This window comes from Dermacentor silvarum, chromosome 3 (genome assembly GCF_013339745.2).
Source record: "Dermacentor silvarum isolate Dsil-2018 chromosome 3, BIME_Dsil_1.4, whole genome shotgun sequence".
Taxonomy (NCBI): Eukaryota; Metazoa; Arthropoda; class Arachnida; order Ixodida; family Ixodidae; genus Dermacentor; species Dermacentor silvarum.
In genome coordinates, this window is record NC_051156.1 from 9,504,331 (window position 1) to 9,529,137 (window position 24,807).

At 47.2% G+C, this 24,807-nt stretch overlaps 1 protein-coding gene across 1 annotated transcript in view; it reads left to right on the forward strand.

The window, feature by feature from the left end:
• Positions 1–24,807, forward strand: part of LOC119443719 (DIS3-like exonuclease 2) — a 114,537-nt gene that overhangs the window by 89,627 nt on the left and 103 nt on the right. Inside the window, exons 18-24 of the mRNA XM_037708429.2 lie at positions 3,561–3,800; positions 6,701–6,877; positions 9,126–9,367; positions 16,266–16,449; positions 18,041–18,130; positions 20,803–20,950; positions 24,355–24,684. Coding sequence (XP_037564357.1) covers positions 3,561–3,800; positions 6,701–6,877; positions 9,126–9,367; positions 16,266–16,449; positions 18,041–18,130; positions 20,803–20,950; positions 24,355–24,684 — 1,411 coding nt within the window. The remainder of the gene's footprint in view (positions 1–3,560; positions 3,801–6,700; positions 6,878–9,125; positions 9,368–16,265; positions 16,450–18,040; positions 18,131–20,802; positions 20,951–24,354; positions 24,685–24,807) is intronic.

A 24,807-nucleotide genomic window follows, 5' to 3' on the forward strand; every position in this document is an offset into this window, starting at 1 on the left:
TTGTCGACAGCACCGATAAAATTAGCGTGCCGACCATCATTCGACCGAACACCGCGCGATCAGCCGTCGAACCCATAACGCGCTCAGAGTGAGTCAAGACATGCCTACAAAGTTGAAATGCACAAGATTCGACCCTCTCAATCAGTGTACATAAGTTTGAGCCAATGTTGATCCTGTTCAGCGAAGGTTAGGCCTGGTGCCGTCGAGTTCGCGCACCCGCTACCGGCGGACCGGTACTGAAAAGTGAGCAAATTATAATGTAGGAAACTGCTTTTATAGTCCAATTCTAGCCTTAGTGATTTGAAATAAACTACCCTTCGCTTCCCATGGCGCGTACACAATGAGCTGCAAGCGGTCACACAGCGCTGTGCCCAACGCCTGTGCCAACATCTGTACGTCACCGTTCCCGTAGGCTGTCGGTCATATTTGCAACGTAGATGGGTGGTTTTTACGTGTTGGCATGCTGACACATTTCTTAATTCTTGAGATGTACTCTTTATCTCTGCGTCAAACCCGAAACAAGAAACGGTACATTCGGTATAGCAGCATAAACAGCCGCTTCGCTCAGTTATATACCAACGGTGTCAGCGATGGCATCCGCGTTTTTGCAGGAGAACAACACAGCCTTTAAATGGGCGCTTATGCGAGCACAGTTTGCTCTAATAATGCTTTATGACATGCACAAACTAACTATCGAGAAGTTAAAGAAAAGCGAGAATCAGCAATAAATTAACAGCCCAATATTTGTAACTTGATCACAGCCGCCATTGTTTAAGTGGCTCAGCCGCTCATACTGACTCGTCTCACGATAGAACAACGCGGCTCATATGAGCAGATATGTGTTTTATTCTACGTTTTGACATTCTTTCATATCAGCGCCTTTTCATATATGCACCTTTCCCCCATTTTTTGACGCTAACAATGATCTGTGGCTGTAGATGCCGATGTAAGCAAGTGCATCGCTTTGCTAAATCCGATGCGGAAGGCTGCGCACTCGAAAACATCTTATTTATGCGAAATGTCTAAAGAATGTGTAAAAAGAATTACAAAAAAAGCGAGGTGCAAGTGCAGGAGTTAGCACCAACAAACTCCAAAGCAGCCGCTACGGCAAAGGGAACTCAGCGTGCCTTTATCGGCCGCACTGTAAACAAAACAGCACACTCAGGCCTGCTCACCCTACATGTATATAGTTGGTGAGTGCTACATGGCTTCCAGGAACGACATTCTGCCCCCCATAAGCCAGTAATAAATATTCCCGATCCACGAAACGCACAACCGATGTGCACTTAACACGGGCGCAGGTTTACAAATCAACCGGCGAAAGCCCCAGCACCCTACCAAAACGTTTCCAGCGGCGCGCGGCAGAGGGCAGCACAAGAAAATGAAAAAGGCGGATTAGTTTCGCCACACGGGTTTTAAAGTCAGCTTCGCCGCATACATGCATGTTATGCAGCGAAGCATGCAAACATTGCAAAGGTGGTTCTGGTTTTCGTGTCCGACTGCATCGTGAAAGCACTTTTTGGCCCGATGTTCTTTATTTTTTTTTAATAGGTGGGCATTAGAATTGGGTAAACAAGACATTGTGAGCTACGGTTATTGATTGAAAGTCTTCCTAGTGCAGGGTGCAAATAGGTGTTTCTGACGAGAGTTGAAATGTGCACAATGCAGCGTTGTTAGCACTGACCCCTAAGCTCCTCCGAGACAGATGCTGCCACTAAAGGGGTCAGTGTCAGGGTCACCGTGTTATGGGTCAAGTGCGTGCATGCTGATTGGTCAAGTTGGTCAAGGCCAATTTTAGAAACGAAATAACGAAAGTCTGGGCCCATAAAAATGCCTGGGCACTAGCCTGGGCACTAGCCTGGACCTTTGGCTGGGATTGAATTAACCGAAAAAATCTAGTTAAACTGTGTCCAATTCACAGAAGTCTACTGCACTAAGTCTTCTTGAAAAAATTTTCGGTAGTACAGTAGGACCCCGCTGATACGTTTTTCACGGGACCGTAAAGAAAAACCGGAAGAGCCGGGAAACAGGAAAAATTGTAAAATAGGAGTAGTGTTGATCTGCACACAATATTATTTTAATTCTTAAGTGTGAAAAAAAGTCGTTTCACCCGACAGCCAAAAGTATCGATTGCGATAGCAAATTAGTAGACAGCTACACAAAGTAAGAATAGTAGTTTTATCGTCCATATGAACTTGTAAACATTCGCTTATTAACTATATTAACAAGCATGGTGTCAGTGCCCAGAGGCAAACATGAACACATCACACTCGATGAGCGCGGACACGCGCTGTCAAACGCCGCTGCGGAATTAAAGCGCCGCTGCAGAAGTGGGTGAAGTGACCTTCGTGCTGTTGTCTATCGCTTCAACGCAAACTGAGCGCCGACAACACACAGCACGCACAAAGCTACGAGCCGCCAATGCACCTACACTGCGTAGACTCTGCCCCCAACGTAGATCGCTTTCAAGATACGGCCCGCGCGACCGCGCACCGCCGCGCAGTACGCAGTTAATGCCAGAGCACAACGCTGCCTGCTATCCCTTCCCCCTCACTCCCTCACCAGTGCCTAGAGCACAACGGAAGAAGGCACGCTTCCTCCTTGCTTTTCTTTCTTTCGCGCGCAATATTTAGACGCAGCCGTCAGCTCCCCTCACACGCTTTCACTCGCACATATAGCATGCGGCGCGCGGCGACGGCGTTATCGCCCTTGGACTTTATACAGAACATCTATGAGCCAATATCAATTTTAGGGCCGCAACTCGTCATAGACACTATCTTTAGATAGCAAATACGGATCTCAAGGGCAATACTTTTGCTGGCGGAAACTGAAAATACGTCATAAGTGTCGGCCCCGGCACTTTGGGCGGCCAATGCCATCGTCAAACAACCAAGCCAAGCAACAGAAAAAGTCAAAATGGTCGCTCGGGCCAGCGCGGGGTGGCAGTTCACAATGTATGATGCAGAAACGGTCCCCTGTAATGATGTAACAGCGGGGTTACCAATGCATTGGGTTCTATGGGAGATGTACCAGGACCTGCCGAAAACGACGTAACAGCCGGGAAACGCGCCACCCGGGAACGTAACAGCGGGGTTCTACTGTATACTCCTCGGAGGTGCCGGTACCATACTTGCTCCGAGGTGTTTTTGAGGCTTCAAAGAAATGTGCTTCAGGGCCCCTTTAACGGAAGTCGGCTGTATACAGCGGCAGTGAGGTATGTACGTAATTGTATAAGTTTTGCAAATGGGGAGTAAGAAATGCTTCATTGGCCCTGTGGTTTGATTGTAAACAAACATCTTGAATAGGTATAGCCTACAGCATGAAGAGAAGACTGGCATGGGGTTAAAGGGGAAGATGGGTGCACTACTTTTTCTGTCTGTCTGCACAAGTCTCGTCGTTGTGCTATATGGTTCTAAATCTGGGTTTACCAGATGGCTCAAACCTGCGCCATTCTTGACGTTATTTGGAGCCGAGTGTGCCTAGTACAGACTGCTACAGTGCTTGTATTGTAAAATTGTAACCCATCGTGAAGTGGCCCGTCGTTTGTCATGGTTTTTTAGGAAGAGCTGTCGGGACGACGAGACTTTCGAGACGAGCTGGTGTTCACCGTGGATCCCAAGACTGCGCGGGATCTGGACGATGCAATTTCGTGTCGCCGGCTGGTTGTACCCGAAGGAGATCAACAGGAGCTCTGGGAGGTGGGCGTGCACATAGCTGACGTGTCGCGCTTCGTGCGGCCCGGAACGAAGCTTGACCAGGTGGCTCAGAAGCGGGCGACCAGCGTCTACCTCGTGGAGCAAGTGAGTGGGGCCCTTGCAGTGGCATTGCCCCCGTCTCTGCTTGGATCCGTTTACACAAGTCATTTCCTTATGCCAGTGTGGTTGAGCTAGTGGAAGGGGCAAGAATGAAATCAGTAGCCATGTCCAGTAACAATTCTTTTCGTATTCTTTTCGCTCACATCATTATTGGCTTGCATGCCACAGCAGCCTCAGGTTGGGCTATTACTAGAGGTTTGCAAATGTCAAACATTTCGAATGTTAAAATTTTTTATATTTCTATTCGATTCAATAAATAGGTATTCGAAAATTTTTGAATATTTGGTTAGATATGAATATTCGAAACAAATTGAATATTTTGCTGGCTCAGCGGTTTGGTTTATCTAATCTGAGAACGGTGTATCTAATTTCGTGCTGAGTTTTGTGAAATTATGGGCTGCTTGCAAAATTTAGCCTGTAAAGCATGCCTTGCCACTGAATGCCTAAGCTTTGCGGGAAAGCCATCCTTTCAGTAGCAGGGTGCACGGGCTTGCAGACGGCAAGGGTGCACTCTTTTGCAGCTCCATCCCCAATCCGAGCTCATTGCTTGACAGAAAATGCAGTGAGTGATGGCGGCTGGCAAAGGCTCAAATGCCCCCGAGTTTATGGGCCTTTGACGTTGTATAATAAGGCACAGGTTGGGGAGAAACAGACAGCTTGTGGGAATTACCTAATTTTCCAAGTTAACATGAGCCAAATGCCCAATATTTTACTGTAACAGCTTACTAGGCAAATTTTTTTACCATTGACAATGCAAATTGCGATGTTTCAACGTGTTAAAGTTAACCAAACTCGCTAATAAATGCACATGCAAATCATTGTCGCCCCGAATAATCACTGTCGCCCCAGATAAGTCGGTGCTAGCGTTGCCGAGGCGTGCACCGCCGTTGTCGGGTTCCTGGAGGGCAAGACGACGCTGGCGTTTGGCTTCAACATCGTGCACCTGTAACTCGGGTTCGACGGCTCTTCACTGATGTTACGCCTGGTCTTCAGAAGCCCTCGCGCTAGAATCGGCACATCGACGATGAGCCCTTTCCCGAGTGCGTTCGTAGCGCCGTTGCTCAAACGCAGCCTGCTCCTCGGCGGAACGCACTGCTCACGGCCTTCCCATCCGGTTGCCGAAACTGATCTGAGGCGAGGGAAGCCCGGTGGAGCGCACACGTATACATAGAGTGCTATGGGAAAATTAACGGAACTCTAAAAAGACCGTATTACATCCGGTCCTGCACTATAAGCAGCTACGTTATAAGTGATCGACACTCTATTGAAATCGGGGATAAACACACTTTGGCATACAGTCGAACCCGTTTATAACAAACTCGATAGTTCCACAAAAAGTGATCGTTATATCAGTACTTCATTATATATGGACTCGCCCTAAAATACGCTCAAAAGTTAACCACTCTGAAGCTGGCGTCAGCAGCTACAATTCCGCAGCACTTTGGCCCGAAAACCAGATTTTCAGTGTCATCTTTGTTCCGGTCAATCTAAAGAACATAATGCGGCATTGTATAGCTCTTTTAAAATGACACTCGGTTCCAATCGCCTGTCATTCTGAAACTGCAGCACAGTTATTTGAGAGCTTGTGATATATTTTACTACCTGCGGGACATGGCTGTATTGTGCAAAAGAGAGGAAAGCGTTCTAGTTGGCCGTAAGTGTAAACTTTACTGCGGCATGCCACCATTCTGCGAAAGTTTCAGACATCATGGTCTCGTCATTACGACTTCACATCAGCCACACAAGAGCTGTAATATTATTGTACGTTATCTATGCTGTACGCTATCTATGTCACTTCGGGCGAAAAAAATTCGATATTTGAAAGGTAAAGCGTCACCGCGAACCATTATCAGCAATCGGCAATGCATAAACGAAGTGCCGTGATCTCCTGATAAAGGCATAGTAACCCCCAATCCCTTGCAACACTGCGTGGCGGCAGCGCATGGTGCAGCGTGCTTGCCGACTCTGGCCGCATCGACAGGAACGCTCGAGCGGCCATTGTTCCCATGGTGGAAGGACATAGATGGTCGTTCGAAATCCTTGAAGTAGGAGCAATGGACGTGGGGCCGCATGGACAGTTGCACGTAAACGACAGTCGCCACCGTCATGGCATCCGATATCGCACCGGCGCACGCGACAGTGCACGCCCCGTGCCATTCTGTTCATGCTGTGTACATCCTCCCTGGAGGCATGCCTTGAAAGCACACAACCTTCATGGCTTCCGAAATTCGCGCGCAGCAGTCGCTCATTCATAGTGAAAGCCGTATGACAATTGTATTTGGACCTAAGTAGGACGTGCGCTTCCATGCTTTGGTACTTCACATGTGCCCTCTCTTTATCGTGATTGAGTTCGAGCCGTTTGTTGTAACAGTATGGTGCTCTAAAATACATTCATTATACTTGGAAGCAGTTTCAATAGGCAGGGTAGGAAAATTGTAAATGCGCAACAATGTGGTTTCATTATATCTGGGATCATTATAAATGGGTTCGACTGAGATTCATGATGTTCTATGGGCATAATGTTGTAAGAAGTTATAGTATTTTGTTGAATTGAGGATATTCTTATATCGAGGTTTAACTGTAGTACTTTTTTTTTAAGAACAACTTATGGGAAACGTTCAGCGTAATTTTATGGGGTGTTGTGGTTCGCAATGCACTAAGTGATGGTCATCGCTTGGACTATGACAACATGACCGTTTGGGCTGTGCAGTGCCCTGATCTTATCCTTGCTGTAGCATTGTGCCGTTCGACGTGGCTCGTAAATATGACCCCTGTTCTCTTTGTAACGATGTACTTTAACGAATAGCACTACACTGCTGTCCATGAATGCCATAGTTCCCATACTTCACTATTCAACTCCTTTTTGTGCGTGCGTGTTTTCTCAGGTGATTCCGATGCTGCCCCGACTGCTGTGTGACAACCTGTGCAGCCTGCACCCCGGCGAGGACAAGCTGACCGTGTCCGTGGTGTGGACCCTGACGTCCGACGGTCGGGTGCTGAGCGAGTGGTTTGGCCGCTCCATCATCCGGTCGTGCTGCAAGCTGAGCTACGAGCACGCACAGGTGAAGCCTTAGATGTAACTGAAGGGATGAAGCTCTGCACTTTTTCTGTGCTGCATTTATTTATTTATTTTATTTATTTATTTATTTATTTGTTTGTTTGTTTGTTTGTTTACAATTCCTTACAGGCCCATTGAAGGGCATTGAGTAAGGGGGATAACATTTTATACGGGGCAAGAAGTTCAACACAAAATAAAGTGATAGCGAATGTGCATACAAAGGTTAAAAGCAAAGATAAACACTGCGAAATGTCATTAGGCAATATTGGAAGTGCAGCGCATGCAAGTTACTGTGAAATGTCTTACTGTTCTATGTAAATGCCATGTGCTGCAGAAGATCATTCCCATGTGCAATAGAGCGAGGCACTGTAGATATGTTAATTGCTTGTGTTCGACTGTTTATGCTTATGAAACTGGGCACCTCCTGATGCACTTCCTCGTAAGTAGCTATGTCACTGTGGCATCCTTATCCACAAGTTTAAGTGTAAACATTTCTCCATAATGTACAGCCATGTTGTCATCATGGAACACGTGGCATTTACAGTAAAAGCTAGTTAATCACCCCACGCAGTGAAAAAAAAAAAAGAACCCGCAATAAGTGGTTATGACGATAGTGCTGACCGAAAATATAAAACAGAAAAAGTGCCGTCCCCTAGAGAGTTTTGTCAGCCAAGGAAGAGCAGGCATGGCCTCCGAGACTAGAGGATATCGTGTTCATTCCCAATGTTGGAGGCCATAGAGCGGGCCACTGGAAGCCAAGCCAGCGGAAAATCCAACATGGCAGCCTCCACAATGGGGTACCGGGGCTCGGAATGAGTGATTTATTCCGGAGTAATGAACTTCGGGGCCTAAATTTGTCCAAAAAATCGGTCGCAAAATTGCATTAGGTCTATGGGAACCCTGACGGTGCATATATGAAGTCCCAAATATCCATCAAGTCCGAAAAATTCGTTGGCAACTGCAATGGAGGCGCTTGGTGTTGGGCGCCTATTTTTCAACTTCAAGGAGGGTGAAGATGAAGCTATGTGTCACATTCGCGCTTTCGAAGACAAACTGATGGCCATCGCTTTCAACAAAAAAAAAAGCAGAAAATGATCACAGATTAGTTTTGTCAGTAAATAACGTGCTTTCTAGCAACCCGAGGCGAAGGATCTCGGCAACCTCCACCAAATGCGATGAGGTTTATTGTCGTCAATAACGTTGCAAGAACGTTACGTAAAGGTAGGCACTGCAAGGGCTTTTCGTAGCACGGGGCTCACTCGCGATCACGGCATGATACTTCATTTTCCTCTTCAGTCGGCACATACACAGGGGCGGCCATCACACTGTTTTTAAATGACTTTCGCTAGTTCGAATTCGGTTTAATTCGAACTCGTTAAGCGTCCCTGTGAACTTCGAATTAACAAGCTTTTACTGTACTTGGAAAAATGTTTTATTGTACTGTAGATGAAGTTAGAATACTTAAAACGTGATCTGTAACTTGAATCAAAGACATTTCATCAACAGAATAGCATGCTGCATTGACTGACCTCATTTTTGGGGATGGTAAACAGCCAGAATTCTTGCAGCAAGTCTTTTAGCCATTGTTACAAGATGCCTAAAATCTCCCTTTGCAAAGCACCCAGAACTGCACAGATTATGTAGTATAACACCGGTGTTTTCTGCAAAATACAATAAGGGAAATTCATAAAAGGAATAGCAGACAATACAAAGTGACAGCCCCAATATTATGCTACCAACTAGCGGTGGACAAGGAATACACGATCAAGTTTGTAGTTTGCTTGCGTGCGTGCTTGTATAATCAAGAAACGCGTATTTTGTCCTTAGACAGTGGCCCCTTTCCATTCTTGGTATGCTTTACTGCAATAATTTGCGTATGCTTCGCAAAATAACATGGCTGTATTGCAGCGAAGCTTACCAGTCAATCTTGAGATTGAAATAACGTAGGTATGGTCCCATGGAAATGTATGGCCGCTGGCCAGGTACTTTGGTCGGAATCAAATTAACCAGAGCTGAATTAACGGAAGTCTACTGTATTTCATGACTACTTTATTCTGAGAACAAGTCTGCCTTCCTGCTTCGGTCGCTACCATCCAGGATAACGCATACTTTGAGGCAGCATTGCATAATTTATTTTGTAGCGATGTCAACTCATGTATATATTTTGTTAAAACCGGCTCCTTTCTGTAATGCCTTTGGTTTGAAAGTAATGAAATTAAATTAAACGAATGGATGCCAACTTCCTCTTTCAGGACCTACTGGACGACCCTGACCGGGAACGGGCCCCAGGCGAGCTGCCAGATGTGTTCGGCAAGCACACAATCGCAGAGATGGCCGAGTGCCTGCGAGTTCTGCGTGGCATGACGGAATCCATGCGCAAGCGTCGCTTCAGTGGGGGAGCCCTGCGGCTAGACCAAGTCAAGGTGGTCTTCTCGCTTGGCGAAAACTTCCAGCCCTACGGCTTCTCTGTCTACGAGCACACTGAGAGCCACCGGTGAGTCGATCGAGAGGGGGGGGACCAGCTGTGGGCAGCAATTTATTGAATTATTCACACTGTGTAGTCATTACAGTTCAGAGTGAGCATAGCGTAGTTCGCATTAGAATTCTGCTCCTTGGTTCTATGGATTGTAACTGCTTTACAGTGTTTACTGTCTGTCGTGTGTTTCGTGTGAGAAGTTTTGAGCACGTATGATAAGGTAACTTGTGGTTGCACTGCAAGGCATTCACCACAGAAGCCTTGCACATCAGCAGCCAGGACTGAACACGTGACAGGCTGACGCACAAAGACGGTAGTATCGGCAGTTTCTAAGCAATGAAAGGAGAGTTTGAGCATTCATTACAGATGGGCCATACAGAAAGTTGTGTAGAATGGCCTTGAATATGTGCACTGGGTATTTAACCACGTGTTGTTTCGCCAAGGCTGATTTTAAAGATACACCAGCATTTGTGGAGGCACTAGCTCAGTCAAGGCATGAAGGAAGCAGATTAAAGGGATTCCACAGGCATTGTAATTCCTCGCAAGAAAATAAAAAAAATAGTGGTAAACACTGGTGAACAAGGCTGTCAGGCAAGAAGGGACAGTCTCTCCAGCGCTATTAAGGAGGGACGAGGGGATCAGATCCCGAAAATTGCAAAGCAAATAGATTTTTGGAAACCACGTGTTTTGGCATCTTTAATGCCTAATCAACACTGTATCAGAACAATATGGCTAAAAACGCACTATAAGTACCCCAAAAAAGTCATTTTGTCAGTGCAGACAGCAAGAGAGCTCAAAATTGCGCAGTAACGCCAAAGTTCACGGAGCCATCTTTCCCGCTATTTAGTGCCACGATCTTGGTATCATTCAAAATCTGCATCTTTCTTTTTTTGTCTCACGCTAGCTCCACCCTTAAACAAACACAGAACAAAGGAAACAGTTGAGGACCCCCCTTCTATTGTGGCGGCCTCCGAGCTGACGCCCTTGTCTTGCCGCGCCTAGCGCACGTCGCCACTGGTCGAGGGCACGGTCACCTTAGCAACCCCCATTCCTTTGTTGTATGATTCCACGTGCGAGCACCGTATTGTCTATCAATGTCTCGGTGCAGCGTGTTGCTTTTCTCGTTACATGGTTTTGGTTGTTCTAACATGATCATGAATCAACGACAATCGTTCAAACAAAAGTATACGACAGTTCGTTTCCCCAGCCAAAAACGGAAGTGTCCAAACCCTCGAATAAGTAAAAAAAAAAAAAAGCTATCTACAGCCACTTATGACAGTGACATTGTTGTGCGTGACCCCCTTGAAATGGACGGTCCGAATCCTGTGCCCTGTGCTCCGCGTGACGGAACTCCAGACAAAGTACTGCCTATGAGTGCCGACAGCATTTGTGACGTGCCAACAAGTTCCGTTCTGCTGACGTCCCCAAGCGCCCCAGTGACACAGACTGTTTGTATGCCATTCCCTGTGCTTCGCGTGATGTAACTCGGAGCAAAGCACTGCCTACGACTGCCGGTCGCATTTGCCACGTTCAAATTTCCATTTTGCCGAAGTCCCGCGAAGCACACTAGCGAGGTGCAAGGCGAAAGTGCTGTTGGAGCTCGGTTCACTACGTGCACTGTTGACAAAGCGCAGTGCACAGGCACCAGTCAGTCAACGAACGATCATTCAATGGGAGTGCCTGGCAAGCACTTTGATGAAGTGCACTTTGTCACGAAGACTTCGGATATGGTTCCGCGTGTCTCATACGTTACAGTTATGTTATAAGTGGTATAAGTGGTTATATACTGATATATCTTGCTGCTGGTGATATGTATAGTGATCTGTCCAGAGATCACGCGCACGGGTTAGTCTGATGGCCGTTGAAGGCTTGAAGGGACGTTTGAGTCTACAAACACCCAGCCAGCACTTACTGCAGGCACACATATCAAAAAAACAAAACATTGGTTGAGTTTTTTCCAAGAAATTTTATGGAAAAGTGCCCCGTTGTCTTATGTAGCTGCAATCGATGGAAGCTAGACCATTGAAACGAATGATGCATTCACATGACGATGCTTACAGTCAGCTGCAGTGATTGCCAGTGTGCACCTCGAGTGCCCAGTGAGTGGTGCACCTTAGGCACACATAGCGAGTCCTGCATAACAGATGCCTTGGACATCACCGATTATGTCGCAAGTGACTAGCAGCCATCCCTTAAAGAGAACTCTGGCAGCTCATGTGCGTTTATGTCTCTCACAACAATATTGATAAAATAAAGTATGTTCTGCAGTTAACTGTGTTAAATAATTTTATTTTTTATTTTGTTCACCTCAAAGCAAGGAGTCGACCTATATTCCACATTTACCCATACAGGCGAAAACCGCGATAACAAAATTCGCCCGACAACACAATATTTTCGTATCCCCCGGCAAATGACCATAGGATTCAATGCATTTCGTATCTCTCAACAAAGAAATGTCGCTGAAGTGCAATCCTGCATCAACGAAATTAGCCGGAACGGTACCCAGCATATCACCTACTCGCCCAAGGATAGCAGACTCCAAAACGTGCTCAAATATTGCTCCGCACTTAAATTGCGTAAAATACCACTACATTACGCTTGCATAGATACCGTCATTCTTTTTTACAGAAACGACCCAAGCGCCTGAAGTGATCTTGTGTGCCAGGAAAAGGTCATGGACGCCATCTTGTTGATCGACCGTTTCAAACAGAACAGCCACACGCATTGGCCACATGACATGTCACAACAGTTTCTGCATACCTAGCACAGTGCATAATCTGCGAAACAGGGCAAAAACAAAAATCTGCATCTCACCAACATGGCCATGTTTATGGCGCTCGAAATGGCAGCCACGCATCCTGCCGTGATTGAGCAACCATCCAGGAACATGCGTCTCTTGCTGCAAGGAAGCAAGAGACGCATATTCACCACTTATGACCAGTGGGCAATGTCTGACAACTTGCAGTTTCCAGGTAACATTGTCCTGTTCAGCAATACTGCAGATTACTTGCAATTACTCGGGACATTCTGGTAAAGTCTAAGGGTGGGTCTGAGGACTAACATGTGCAGTACTTCTTCTTTCTTCTTTCTGGGGTTTTACGTGCCAAAACCAGTTCTGATTATGAGGCACGCCGTAGTGGAGGGCTCCATAGAATCCGCTTAGTTTCGGTACCACTCAATAGGCATCGTATGCGGATTCGGTGTCGCCGGACGTAAATTTGCACAAAGGGGTCACAATAACGTGCGATTGCTTTCGGGGATACGAGATACGATCACTTTCACACTCGGTACCAGATGTGTCAGCGTCTACAGGCAACAACGTGCACTAGAGTAACGCCGTTGCTCTGCATCCAGTGGCGAGTGACACGAAATCTCATAAAAGTGATCATATCTCCGAAAGCAATCAACAGAATACTGCTCCATGGCAGTGCCGCTGTCGATGATCGATGCATGGAGCACACTTTGTGCTGTTTGCAATGCGGTTCTAAGCCTCGATCAATGCTTGCCAAAGTAGGCTAATACAGTTAAACCTGGATATAACGAAATTGACAAATTCCCCAAAAACTTCGTTATAAAGAGGATTTCGTTATATGCAGGTTCGGCACAAAAATTCGAAAAAATAAACATTTACCGTATTTACTCGATTCTAATGCGCCCTCAATTGTAACGCGCACCCGTTTTCCGTTTTCGTCGAAGCACTCATCCTCGGAATGTCACACCAGATACCGGTGCGTGGAGGCGTGTCGTTTCGCACAAGCGCGAGGCATCGGAAACGAAGAGTGAGCGTCACGATGGCGTCGTAGCGTCGTATAGTGTTACAGTAGAACCTCGCTGTTACGTTCCCGGGGGCTGCGTTTTCGCGGCTGTTACGTCGTTTTCGACCGGTCCCGACACAGCTCCCTTAGAACTGAATGCATTGGTAACCCCGCTGTTGTGTCGCAACTGTGGGACCGTTCCCGCATCATACGTTGCGAACTGCCACCCCGCGTCAGCCCGAGCGGCCATTTTGACTTTTCATGTCGCTTGGCTTGGTGGCTTGACGATGGCATCGGCCTCCCAAAGTGCCGGGGGCGACAACTATGACGTATTTTCGGATTCCGCCAGCAAAAGTATGGCCCTTGAGATCCGTATTTGCTATGTAAAGATGGTGTCCATGACGCGTTGTGGCCCTAAAATTGGTTTTGGCTCATAGATATTCCGTATATAAGGGTACGGCCACGCTAGCGGCAAAAAAAAAACGCGCATCATGCAGCAAGCGGCAAGTTGCCGCGCGTCAGCGCCTTGCCGCGATCCTACCGTGGCACGCGCGTCTCGCCACGCGGCAGCGTGATAAGATCTCCCGCGCTCTTCGAACGGGCGAGCAACACCGCGAGCGCTCGTTGTTTCATGCGAGACGACGGTCGTCGATTGAAAACCCGGCGCGGACCGGCGGCGTTCTGGTTGTGATGGCTCCGTGACGTCACCCTCGTCGCTCTTGATTGGTTCTTCATATCGCGGCACGCGGCATTTGCCGCAGAACCCATTTCGCGCGGCACGCCGCAAGACACCCGATTCCTGCCGCTTTTGCCGCGCGCGGCATGATGCGTTGCCGCGCGTTTTTGCTGCGTGTTTTTGCCGCTGGCGCGTCCGTACCCTAAAGTCGCCGCGCGCCGTATGCTGTATGTGCGAGTGAAAACGTGCGAGGGGAGCCGACGACCGCGTCTAAATCTCGCGCGCGCAAGAAAAGCGGGGAGGAAGCGCGCTTTCTTCCGTTGCGCTCAAGGCACCGGCGAGGGGGGAGGGATAGCGGGGCGGCGCGCGGTCGCGCAGGCCGTATCTTGAAAGCGATCTGCGTTGGGGCAGAGACTAGCAGTGTAGGTGCGTCGGCGGCTCGTAGCTTTCTGCGTGCTGTGCGTTCTCGGCGCTCAGTTTGCGTTGAAGTGATAGACAACAGCACGAAGGTCACTTCGCTCGCTTCTCCAGCGGCGCTTCCACACGCCGCCAGCGTTTGAGAGCGCGTGTACGCGCTCATTGAGTCTGATGTGCCACAGCGTGTACCAGCGCGTCGGCAACAACCGCTGGAAAAGGAGAGAGTGCCGGCTTGGCGGGCTAGGCCAGCTGCAGCAAGCGGCAGGATCAGATTCGAATGAAGGAAGGGGGAAAGGTCACGCCGGCGGCGGCAAGATCGCCGGGTCGAGGCATGCAGGGCCGCCTCGCACACGCACGCCCGCACGCACACGTGCGCTCGCTTCGCATTTTATCGCGGCGGAGAAGGTGCTTCCGGTTGCTGCTCGCGCAAGAATTACAAAATTTGGGGCGAAATCTCTAGGTGGTCGGAGGGGAAAATTCGTTATATCGAGGGGGTCTCCCGCTGCCACTTCGTTACGTAGAGGTCTCAAATACATGTGCTTCTATGGAGTAACGGCGGGGATTCGAAAAACTTCGTTATATCCAGGAATTCGTTATATGGAGGCTCGTTATAAGCAGGTTTAACTGTAGAAGTTTCACGGTTAACTTTTATTTTGCAATGCATTCCCTATGTGTGCTCTCTGACAAAGTTCTTGCAAAAGCCAAGTTTTTTTGCTTTCCTAGTCGATTTCGTTTTTGTATTCTATTTTTTATAGTAACAACAGGTTACTGGCACACAACAGGCACACAACAGGTTGTGTGCTGAATCTCACAGGTACACGAAAGCTCCTAACTGAGTGTGTGAATGTGTGAATTAACATGTGGGAACACACATACATATTCTGTACAATCTGCATACTTTTTGGTGACTAATGAGCCCACTATTCAGACATGCTTTCGCAGTTCCCATACATGCTGCTTTTCTCACCATTCCCTCTGTCCCCGTTGCACATGGGAATTGGCTTTATTGGTCCTGTCTACCTGGACAATCTCTGTTTTGATAGAGACCGTGCACCGTGGAAAGGCTGTGTGCGTCGAGGCACTGACCAAGGCCGGGTATTTCACCGAATATACCAAATATTAAAAAAACTGAACTGTAGATATTTATTTATTTCAGTGTCCACTGTTCATTTCACATTTGTAGCACATTCGAGTATTTTATTCACACACCACTTACGAGCAGTGGGGAATATCTGACAACTTACAGTTTCCAGGTAACATTGTCCTGTTCAGCAATACTGCAGATTACTTGCAATTAATTACTCGGGATATTCTGGTAAAGTCTAAGGGTGGGTCTGAGGACTAACATGTGCAGTAGAACCCGCTTAGTTATAGTGAATGCGATAATTCAGTGAAACGCAGTAGTTTTATCATTAGTTCACTGTATTCAGACATACTGCAATAAGACTCGAAAAGTGAAGGTGATGGAGCTAAGGCTGCATTCTGTAACGATCCATTTCATTTTCCATTCTTTCTGGAGTTCATTGACTTGGATGCTGCAGCATTGCTGTTATTGCCTGGATCAGCCACTCAGCACGACAGATAAGAAAAATAAAAAATGAAATAGATATTGTTTCAAAAAAGAATACAAGCTGCGGTTGCTATGAGCCATTTTTTATTTAAAGAACTGAATGAATGCTGCTTCTTCCTTTCATGCTGCTGTACCTCGGCTTTTCCCAATTCACTCGAGGCATTCACATGCTTTTCTCCAAAAGGGAAGGGGAACATTTGAGCTTGTGCAACTAGGAAGTGTTTGCATCTGTCATCAATGCCTTGTGCCGCTTCAGGTCAGCAGTGCGAGGTATGGACTGGTGCAGGCAGGAGTAACTGGAGGAATTCGTCTTGCACCAGTACAGGCATTTGTTTTACGGTGGATGTGGTCGTGGTGATACAACATATGACTGTGGGGGATTAAAATAGTGTTCGTTTTTTTTTTTTTTTTTTGCTGCTTTTATAAGGAGTGCACTGGCTATGAAGATCGGAGTGAAGGTGGCAGGTTGTCTTTCTTATATCTGCACCTGCCTTGCAGGCTAATTGAGGAGCTCATGCTGTTGGCCAACATGGCCGTGGCCCACCGGCTGTACAAGGCGTTTCCCGAGGAGGCCTTCCTGCGTTCGCACCCACCGCCCGACGATGCCCAGCTGATAGAGGTCGAGGCACTTTGCTCGGCCCACGGTGTGAAACTCGACACCACCTCGGCTGGCACTCTACAGGTGGTTGACTGTTTCAAATTCATGCTGTTCTTGCGTCCTCCGAGAAATGAGAAGTGTGTGCCCCAATGCTGCTTTGAAGAAAATTGTTTGATGTGTTGATATCGACAGTGCATCTCAGTATCGATATACCGTGGGAGCGGCCCAAAGCTGCTTTTTTATGCTTACGAGGGTTTTGACGGGAATTGAGGGCGCAGGCTCTTTTCGTACCTACCCTGGAGGAAGCCAAACGCCAGGCCAGGGTATACTTTGAACCCATTTGAATCAGTGGGTGACTGGCAGCGATGGAAATCGAGCCCACAACCTCCTGCAGCTGAGGTGGTTGCTCTGGAACTCGAAATTTCAGTAGCAAACTAGTTTTGCAAAATATGTTAGCAGGTGTGTAATAGCCATGCAAAGCCAGCAGAAATGAAACGATAGGTTGCTATCGGGCCATATCGTGTAGACATGCATTGCAGGTTAGCTGTTCCAGAGAGAATGTGCCTATAATATAGTAGCAACATGGACAACCGAGTGAGCCAAACCGAGCCTCCAAATGGCAAGATGGGCGTCCAAATGGCAAGAGCTGATGGCGCCGGCCTATTGTGTCGAGTTAAAGCAAACTTGCTGAACACATGCATTGAAGGTTGGTTGTGCATTTTTTATGGAAGGCAAAAAAAAGTAAAACTTCAATTTTCTAGAACAAAAGTGGGGGTGGGTTCATTATACTAGTGGTTTCTTTACACGAATAAGTAGGGCACTGTAATAATTCATTGTGAACTACTGAACTCTTCCTGGGGCAGCCCGAAAATAGGCATTTTCGACGGAAGATGGCGTTTGTTCTACGCATGTATTGTACCTTAAGCTCCGCCAAGACAGACTGTTGGAGTCACCACTGCAGTCACCATAGGTCACGTGCCTGATGACCAGCCAAGTTCGAATTATCCAGCAAATCATATTTCGGGTGCTTTGGTCAGGATCGTATTAACCAATATATATCGAAATAATCGGAGTCAAATTTACAGAAGTCTACTGTATAGCAAAGGCTCTGACATATGCCAGTATTTTTCTAGGGTTTCAAGATCAAGGACCTTTATCTAGAGCAAAAAAAAAATTAAAAATCGAAATGTCATTGTAGTGCTCCTTTAAATTGGCCTGTACAGTGTACCAATCTTGGCACTTACCGCGAACTTCCCTGTCTCAGTAGTCTCACGCAATCACTTGCTATCATTGTTGGCAGTGCCACTCACTGCGTTATGCAAACCAGCAAACTAAGAGCATACTGGTTCAAATAAAAGGGGAGGACACTTCGCTGGACTCACAACTAAGTTTAATTGGGAATACATCAAAGATCTCGAGATGTATGCTGAGGTTTGTTTGTGCACTGGTTTTCATGATGCAGTCATACATACAACCCCAGTGTACTCTGCCACTCATTGGTTTCTTGTCTCCTTCAGCGAAGTTATGCTCGCTGACCTTCTGCATGCTTGAAATGTGGTACTTGTGCTGTCATGTCGGCTGATTATATGCTGTCGTGCAAAGGCAATCCAGTGTGTGCCACTCGCTCTAGCCAACTTGTCACGTGAAAGATGCCCTGCCTCATGTGCTGTTGCAGGCCTCCCTGAATGCTCTGGTGGGCGCAGACGACGAGCTGTCGCATGCCAAACTCAACGTGCTCACGCACCTGCTCTCCAAGCCCATGAAGGTGAGCCCAGCATTAGCTCTTGAAAAGCCACTCCAGTCGGGCTTATCTGTATAAGCATCGCCGCACTCGCCCGGAAGCGGGAATCATTGGTTGACTGGACTCTGTACTTTCTGAAAAAGGCAGAAGACCTTTTGAAACACAGCATGGCCTTGGCCACACCGCGAGTTGAAGCGGCACAGCTTAACTTTACGCAACAAAAAGCAATTGCGATACACACTAACTGGTAGTCATACCACGAGCCAGTATCGCGTAAGCAGTCATCCAATACATTAGGCTCAATGGAGACTGGGTCGGGGATTCATCACAACTATGTTTTAAGCTTTAGTACATTTTAAGTGGGTATGTATTGACGAGGTTTCACTGTACACCCGTGAGCAAAAGTATACGAACCAGGGATTGCACGATAAAGCCGATTTTTTTCAACTGTCTGTGCATGCAACTTGAAATTGTGGACTGCTGTTTCAACTTGGCATTGCGAATTTTCCAGTGTACTCAACAATTTCAGTTTATGTATGTTAATTACGAAGAAATTCAGTTTTTTCAGCGACCCTGTGGGCCGTATACTTTGGCTAACGGGTGTACATATTGTGTCTCGTGGCTGTGGCCCCTTCCCACTTTTGGTCGGCTTCACCGCATAACATAACTGGATTACGGCAAACCTGACTTTTTGTAATCACCATTATACAACAATTGGACCGTTGTCGCGCTTTCTGCACTTCGAAGCCATCGGCGAGGATCACAGTGGTGGAGTTGGTGCCCATGCTGACAGTGGCGAATCTTTCAATGAAATTGAAATTGCTGCGGGGGTGGCTATGGCTGCCAGTGGATCGGCATGTGAAAGTGCTCGTTCTAGACTGTGAGATATTTAAAATGGTGGCGGTGGTGGCTTTGATTGATGTCGTTTCGAACCTGCAGTCACGGCAAAAAGTCTGAAAGATTGGACGGTCAAGGGTTTCAGTGTGCAAAATTTCAGACATTCTTTTAATTGGCTCAATGGGGTACGTGGCGGTGCCGCAAAAACGTTTGAATTATCGAGCATGTCTAAAAAATTGGTCATCAACTGTGTGTCCAGTGGTGTCAAGGAAGAAATCATTAACATGGAGCCTTAGGTCAACACAAACATTTGCTTGCCTAATGCAGGTCTCCCATTTCACTGCAGTGTGTTGCTGCACACGACTAATTTGCTAAAGGCACTGCCATGTTTGATGGGGTGTTCAGTGGGATGTGTTTCATGAGCAGTGGTGAAAGGATGGGCATTTTTTCTCGGAATGCTTGCAGCCAATAATTTGTGTGTGTGTATGATCCAAGTCGATGCTTTCATTCTTTTTAGAAAAGAAATAATACACACCATGGCTGTCATCAGTTGATGTTTAACGCTTTGAGGTGCCAATGAATTCTGTTAATTAAAAACTTATTTCACCGCATCTCTTGCATATTCAAAATCATAAAAAGCATATAGCTGCTGAATAGATCAAGAATTTTCAATTCTTTAGTGAGTTTTGTCAAGTTTACAGAATATGGACTCGCTGAGAAAACTCGCTACAGGGACATTACATACGGGAACATCCACTCTTTCATGTCTAGCAGGCTTGAAAAGCACTCATCCAGGCATTATGCCTGCTGCAGCACACCTTGAAAGGAGCAAACCCACCAGATACAACATGCACGCACCGAGCAAGTGCACGCAACCGTCTACTTTCCCACTCGCTTTACTAAAACATGTTTAGCCTGTTATTTCAACTGGCAACACGATTCCAATCGGAACCGTTTCAAGATGCATGCGACATATCTTAAATATCATTACTTTCATCAATGCTTTTGCTGTTGAGGCACTTTCTTGGCATACACAATTGTGTACACAGCGTCAATTACTCAGCAATTGTGAGGACTCACTAGAAGATGCACAAAGCATCATCCTACCACCTTGACTTTCTTTCAGTTGAGTTTGTAGCACTTTATTCTTTTTGTTAATGTTTGTATAAAAGCTTTAAAAGTTCCCTTTTTTTTTTCTTGTTTTGTTAGAGGGGGGGACAGTACTGTTTAAACATTTATCTACAATCCATCACAACTAGTGACTGAATTGTTTAAAACTGTACACCTTTAATTAGAGTCTAGCTTTGGCACACAACGATAATCATCATCATCCTGTTTGCAGTGCTTGTCCACAAAAATATGTGCACTGTGCAATTTTCGGTCAGTAATGCCATGTCTCGCAGCATTCCCAACAAAGAAGTTTCGGGTTAAAGAAAGGCAACTTATGCACATTGACAGCTATAGAATTTTTTACTTGGCACCATGTTGTTGATTAATCACATTACGGGACAGTATTGCTTTAAATTGCAAGGAGAGAAGCGCAGTTTATGTAGGTCGACAGAGAAATAGGTGGGGCGATGAAATTAGGAAACTTGCAGACATCAGATGGGGTCAGCTTGTGCAAGAGGTTTGAGATAGCTCGGAGAGGCCTTCGTTCTGCAGTGAACATAAAAATAGGCTGATGATGATGATTTCTTCAAGTGCCAGATGATCAGCCAGATGGGCAGAAGCAGGTGTGACAAAAGATGGAGTCTTGCGCAGTATTATTGTCACCTCTTGTTTTATTACTTGCGTGTCTGTTGAGCATCAGGAGTAGTGCGTGTTTCGTTTATCACATTGACACGTGTGTTGTGACACAGATGGCAGTCTACTTCTGTGCGGGGCGCCGAGAGGATCCCTTCTCCTTTGCGCACTACGCTCTCAATGTGCCTCTCTACACGCACTTCACATCACCCATCCGACGCTACGCTGACATTGTGGTGCATCGGCAGCTGGCGGCCGCTCTTGGTGAGTAGCTACTCTGTTGCACTGTACTAGAACAGTGGTTCATCCCAGGCATAGTGCACCTCTCGCATGTCTATGCCGGCTCTTGATGCGTCTGCAACATGCAAATGCGACGTCAGTACACAGGAAAAAATGGCTGCTTGTAGCATCTTTTATTTATTGAATAGAAAGTTTGCTTTCCAGTTTTTCTCCAAAATACAGAAGGGTTATCCCAACTTTATGGCAGTAGTAAGGCCAATCTGCTGGACAGCCGAAAGGGCCACGCGTCACGTGACTCGATCACCACTCCGCGCATAGCCTTTGCCGGCAGTGAAAAGCAGGCACCATCCGCACTGTTTAGTTGTTAAGTTCGGAGTGATTTCAAAGACTGAAATCTGCAAGGTTACGGTAAGTTCACACAATGCTCGCTTGCTGCTAGTATGTTTATACGGGTGGCTCATCAGGTGATTGGTCCTGAGGTCACGCATGCGGGTTAGATTGACGGCTATTGAAATGGTGTGAAGATCGTCACTGCCTATCCAACACGATCTGCGTACCTATCGCCCGCTAATCGGCTCGACCTTCCCGCATGATTTTGCGCTTTACAAAATATGCACTGCTTTTGTGGCCATTCCCTCTGTCTGCATCGCGTTATCATTTCAGTCGGTCCCGTCGAACTAGTCAAACCTTGTACCGACAGCGGCGGCCACAGCCGGCATGGCGCCTTTGTGCGAATTGCGGCGTTCGGGCACAGTGTGTGCGCTCCCTGCCTCGGGCCGACGTCAGTGAGCGCTCACAGTGACGAAGTCCGCTACTGCGTCAGATGGCGTGGCCCATCTGCGGCGTGCCCGTTACTCGTTTTGCCCTGAAAACGAAGTGGAACATTCACTTGGGTGGCATCACGCACAAGGGGCTTCGTGGTGCATGCAACATGTGACACTGTGCAGGTCTCTCCTCGAATATATTGAATTATTCGAACGTTCATTATTCGATTCGGTGATACTCCATATTCGCACACCGCTACAAAACAAGCATGTCACGGGGTACAGCATTCTTCAAGCAGCATAACGACATGAACAGATTGAAAATAACCCAAGTGGTTGTCAAGATATCAGCTCCAGGAGCAAGACAGAGAGCATAAAATATAGTTTTGAGAAAACTGCATCCAAAGTATTGCTTTCTTTTTTGTGCACCTTAGAAAGCACCAGGGCTGTAGTTCTTGGTGTTCTTTCCTAGGCATCACTTTTTTCTAGGGGTTGAGAACACAGCACTGGTTGAACTCTTTGTTGTGAGCTTTGCTACCGTGCCGCCTGCGCAACCTTTTCCTCCTTGCTGTGCACGCGTGTTATCAGCGGCGAGCGCGCACTCACAGCAATACTTGGTGCCCTTCACACCTAAGCTCCTTGAATAAACTTAGCTAGTGGCATTCCTCCTCTCCTCCCTTTTGCTGGCCTCTCCTCCTCGCCGCACACCAATCGACGGTTCCACGATCACAGCGATCGTGGAGCTGCGCATCGCGATCAAGAGCAACTATCATAGTGCCGGTCACAAAGTGGCAGTATGCAAAATTTGTAACAGGAGGGAGAGACAGCCAATCGGCAAGCGGTGAACTCCCCGGATGTGAGTTTGTTGTTTTTGGTGACATGAAAATGTCGACACGCTCCTGTCAATCATTTAGATTATGAGCACGTAGTCTGCTAGGAGCAGAACGCGACAAGAGATGGGAAATTCGTGCGGTCATCCGCTCACCACGAGTCTGGCTTTGCATGGCACGTCTGGTGGATTGGATTGGATTCCAATGGCGGCTGCCGCTATGGAATGGTTCACCACTTGCCGATTGGCTGCTCTCACCCTCTCGTTCTCAAAAAATTTTGCATACTGCCACTATGTCGCGTCACAGCAAATGAACAGAACGCGTTTTGAACAAAGATCTCCGATATCGCCCCAGAACAGTGTTGTATGCCAAGCTACAATGGGGGTCAGTCTTCAGCTAATTTTGAATATCATTCTGAACAGATACAGCCATCTTGCAAAACACAGTACAGTGAAACCTCGTTACTACGAACACCACATTAACAAACTTTTCAAAAATCGCCTGCCGAGTGCTTCTAGTTTCAACGTAAAAATAATTCAGAATACCAAACATTTCAGAATAACGATCACTATTCAGTTTCTGTGTCATCTTAACCCCCCAGTACTACAAACTAATAATAAAAAAATCTGGAGGTTCATAGATTTCTGCGTATACTTTACGGCAGCCAAAATAGTAGGCTAGGAGATGATAAGGCGCAGAAAGGGGACGCTTCGGTGCATGGGTTCGTAAAACCTGAGACGGTGCTCGAGAGAACAAACACGAGAGACTGCGGAGGCGACGACGCATCGGGTTTTGCGAGCGCATGCTCCGCCCAGACAAGTGTCGCCTAGCAACAGAGGCATGTCTCTTCCTTTCACCCTTCTTTCTGCAGCCGTACTAGCTGCGCGCCACAAAGAAATGTAACCTTCATATCGTGGGGCAGCCGCATGGTCATCCTTTGCACTTTCCGGACGGTATCGTTTACGCGCGCTTGCGCTTTGGAATAGTTCAGGTGTCCGTCTCGAGCGAGACAGTGTGGTATCCACGGCAAGAAATATTGCGCTTTGGAGGTGACATGGAGCTCCCATTTTGGCGGTAGTTTTTCTCAGCGTCTGCATCTGTTCTGCATGTGCTACTCCTTTTATACGGTGCTTCGGTGGTGCGTAGTGGCGGAACCTGCGGAAAATAGCAACAGCGCTGGCTGTGGGCCAGCAGTGACGTTTTTTGTGGATAGCTCGTACGGTGACGGTTTATGAACTGATGGGTTGGTGGCCGGAATGCAAAAAGCCTCGTGTACCAAGCTTTTGGTGTGCACATTGAAAAATCCCAGGAGTGGCCGGAATTAGTCCAGAGTGGCCTCTAAAACACTTCTCGTAGCTCACAAGTTACCTCAGGCAGTTAAACACTACATTTAATCGAAGAAAAAAAAGGAGTAAATGGTTTTCTTGCCCCGTACTTGTTAACATCTAAGCTGTACAAACAAGGCGCACAATGGTGCCAAATGTTTAATTGAATCAAGCGGACCAATGCTGCAAAGTAGTGGAAACGAAGCAGTGGTTTTAAAGTTGTTGGAATAAAAACATTGGTCACTGTACGTAAGCTCCCTTCGCAGCAAGAGTTCACCTGGGTCGGCCTACCTCGACACATGGGCGCCTCGTTCTGACAAGCCCTGAGTGGAACCACCTTCCCGTTGCTTCTGTTGTTATACTAGGTCCATCGTTGGTGCGAATGTTTTCAAGAAAGTCCTTGTTAACCGTTCAACTTAACTTTATTACACTCAATTTGTTTTTACATACCATCCATACCTCTCTGTAATTGCTCGGCTTTAAGAGAAAGTAAATGAAATGAAATGCAGGCTGCGGACCTCCCGTGACGTCAAGTGCTTCGGAGTTGCAGACGGTGGCCGACCACTGCAACGACAACAAGTACAAGGCAAGGACAGTGCAGGAGCTGAGCACAGACCTGTTCCTGCACGCTTTTGTGGAGCAGTGCGGCTCGCTCGAGGACCGGGCCATGGTCACGGCCGTGCTCGAACACGCTTTCGACGTGCTGGCGCTCAGCGTTGGCATGGTCAAGCGCGTCTACTGTGATGTGAGGGCTCGACTGATTTTCTTCTCTCTGGGGCGGCTAGTCAGTTCACTGACACTGCAAGACGTTCACTGCGTGGGCCTTTATTTGAACACAGGTGGAAGAACATGCTGTAGCGTCTGGCAGTGCTGCTCACCGAAGCCAGGCGCTTCAAAACCAGCTACCGATAATTGCAAAATGCATCATTTCAATTATGCTTTATTCCTCGTCTCAACGATTC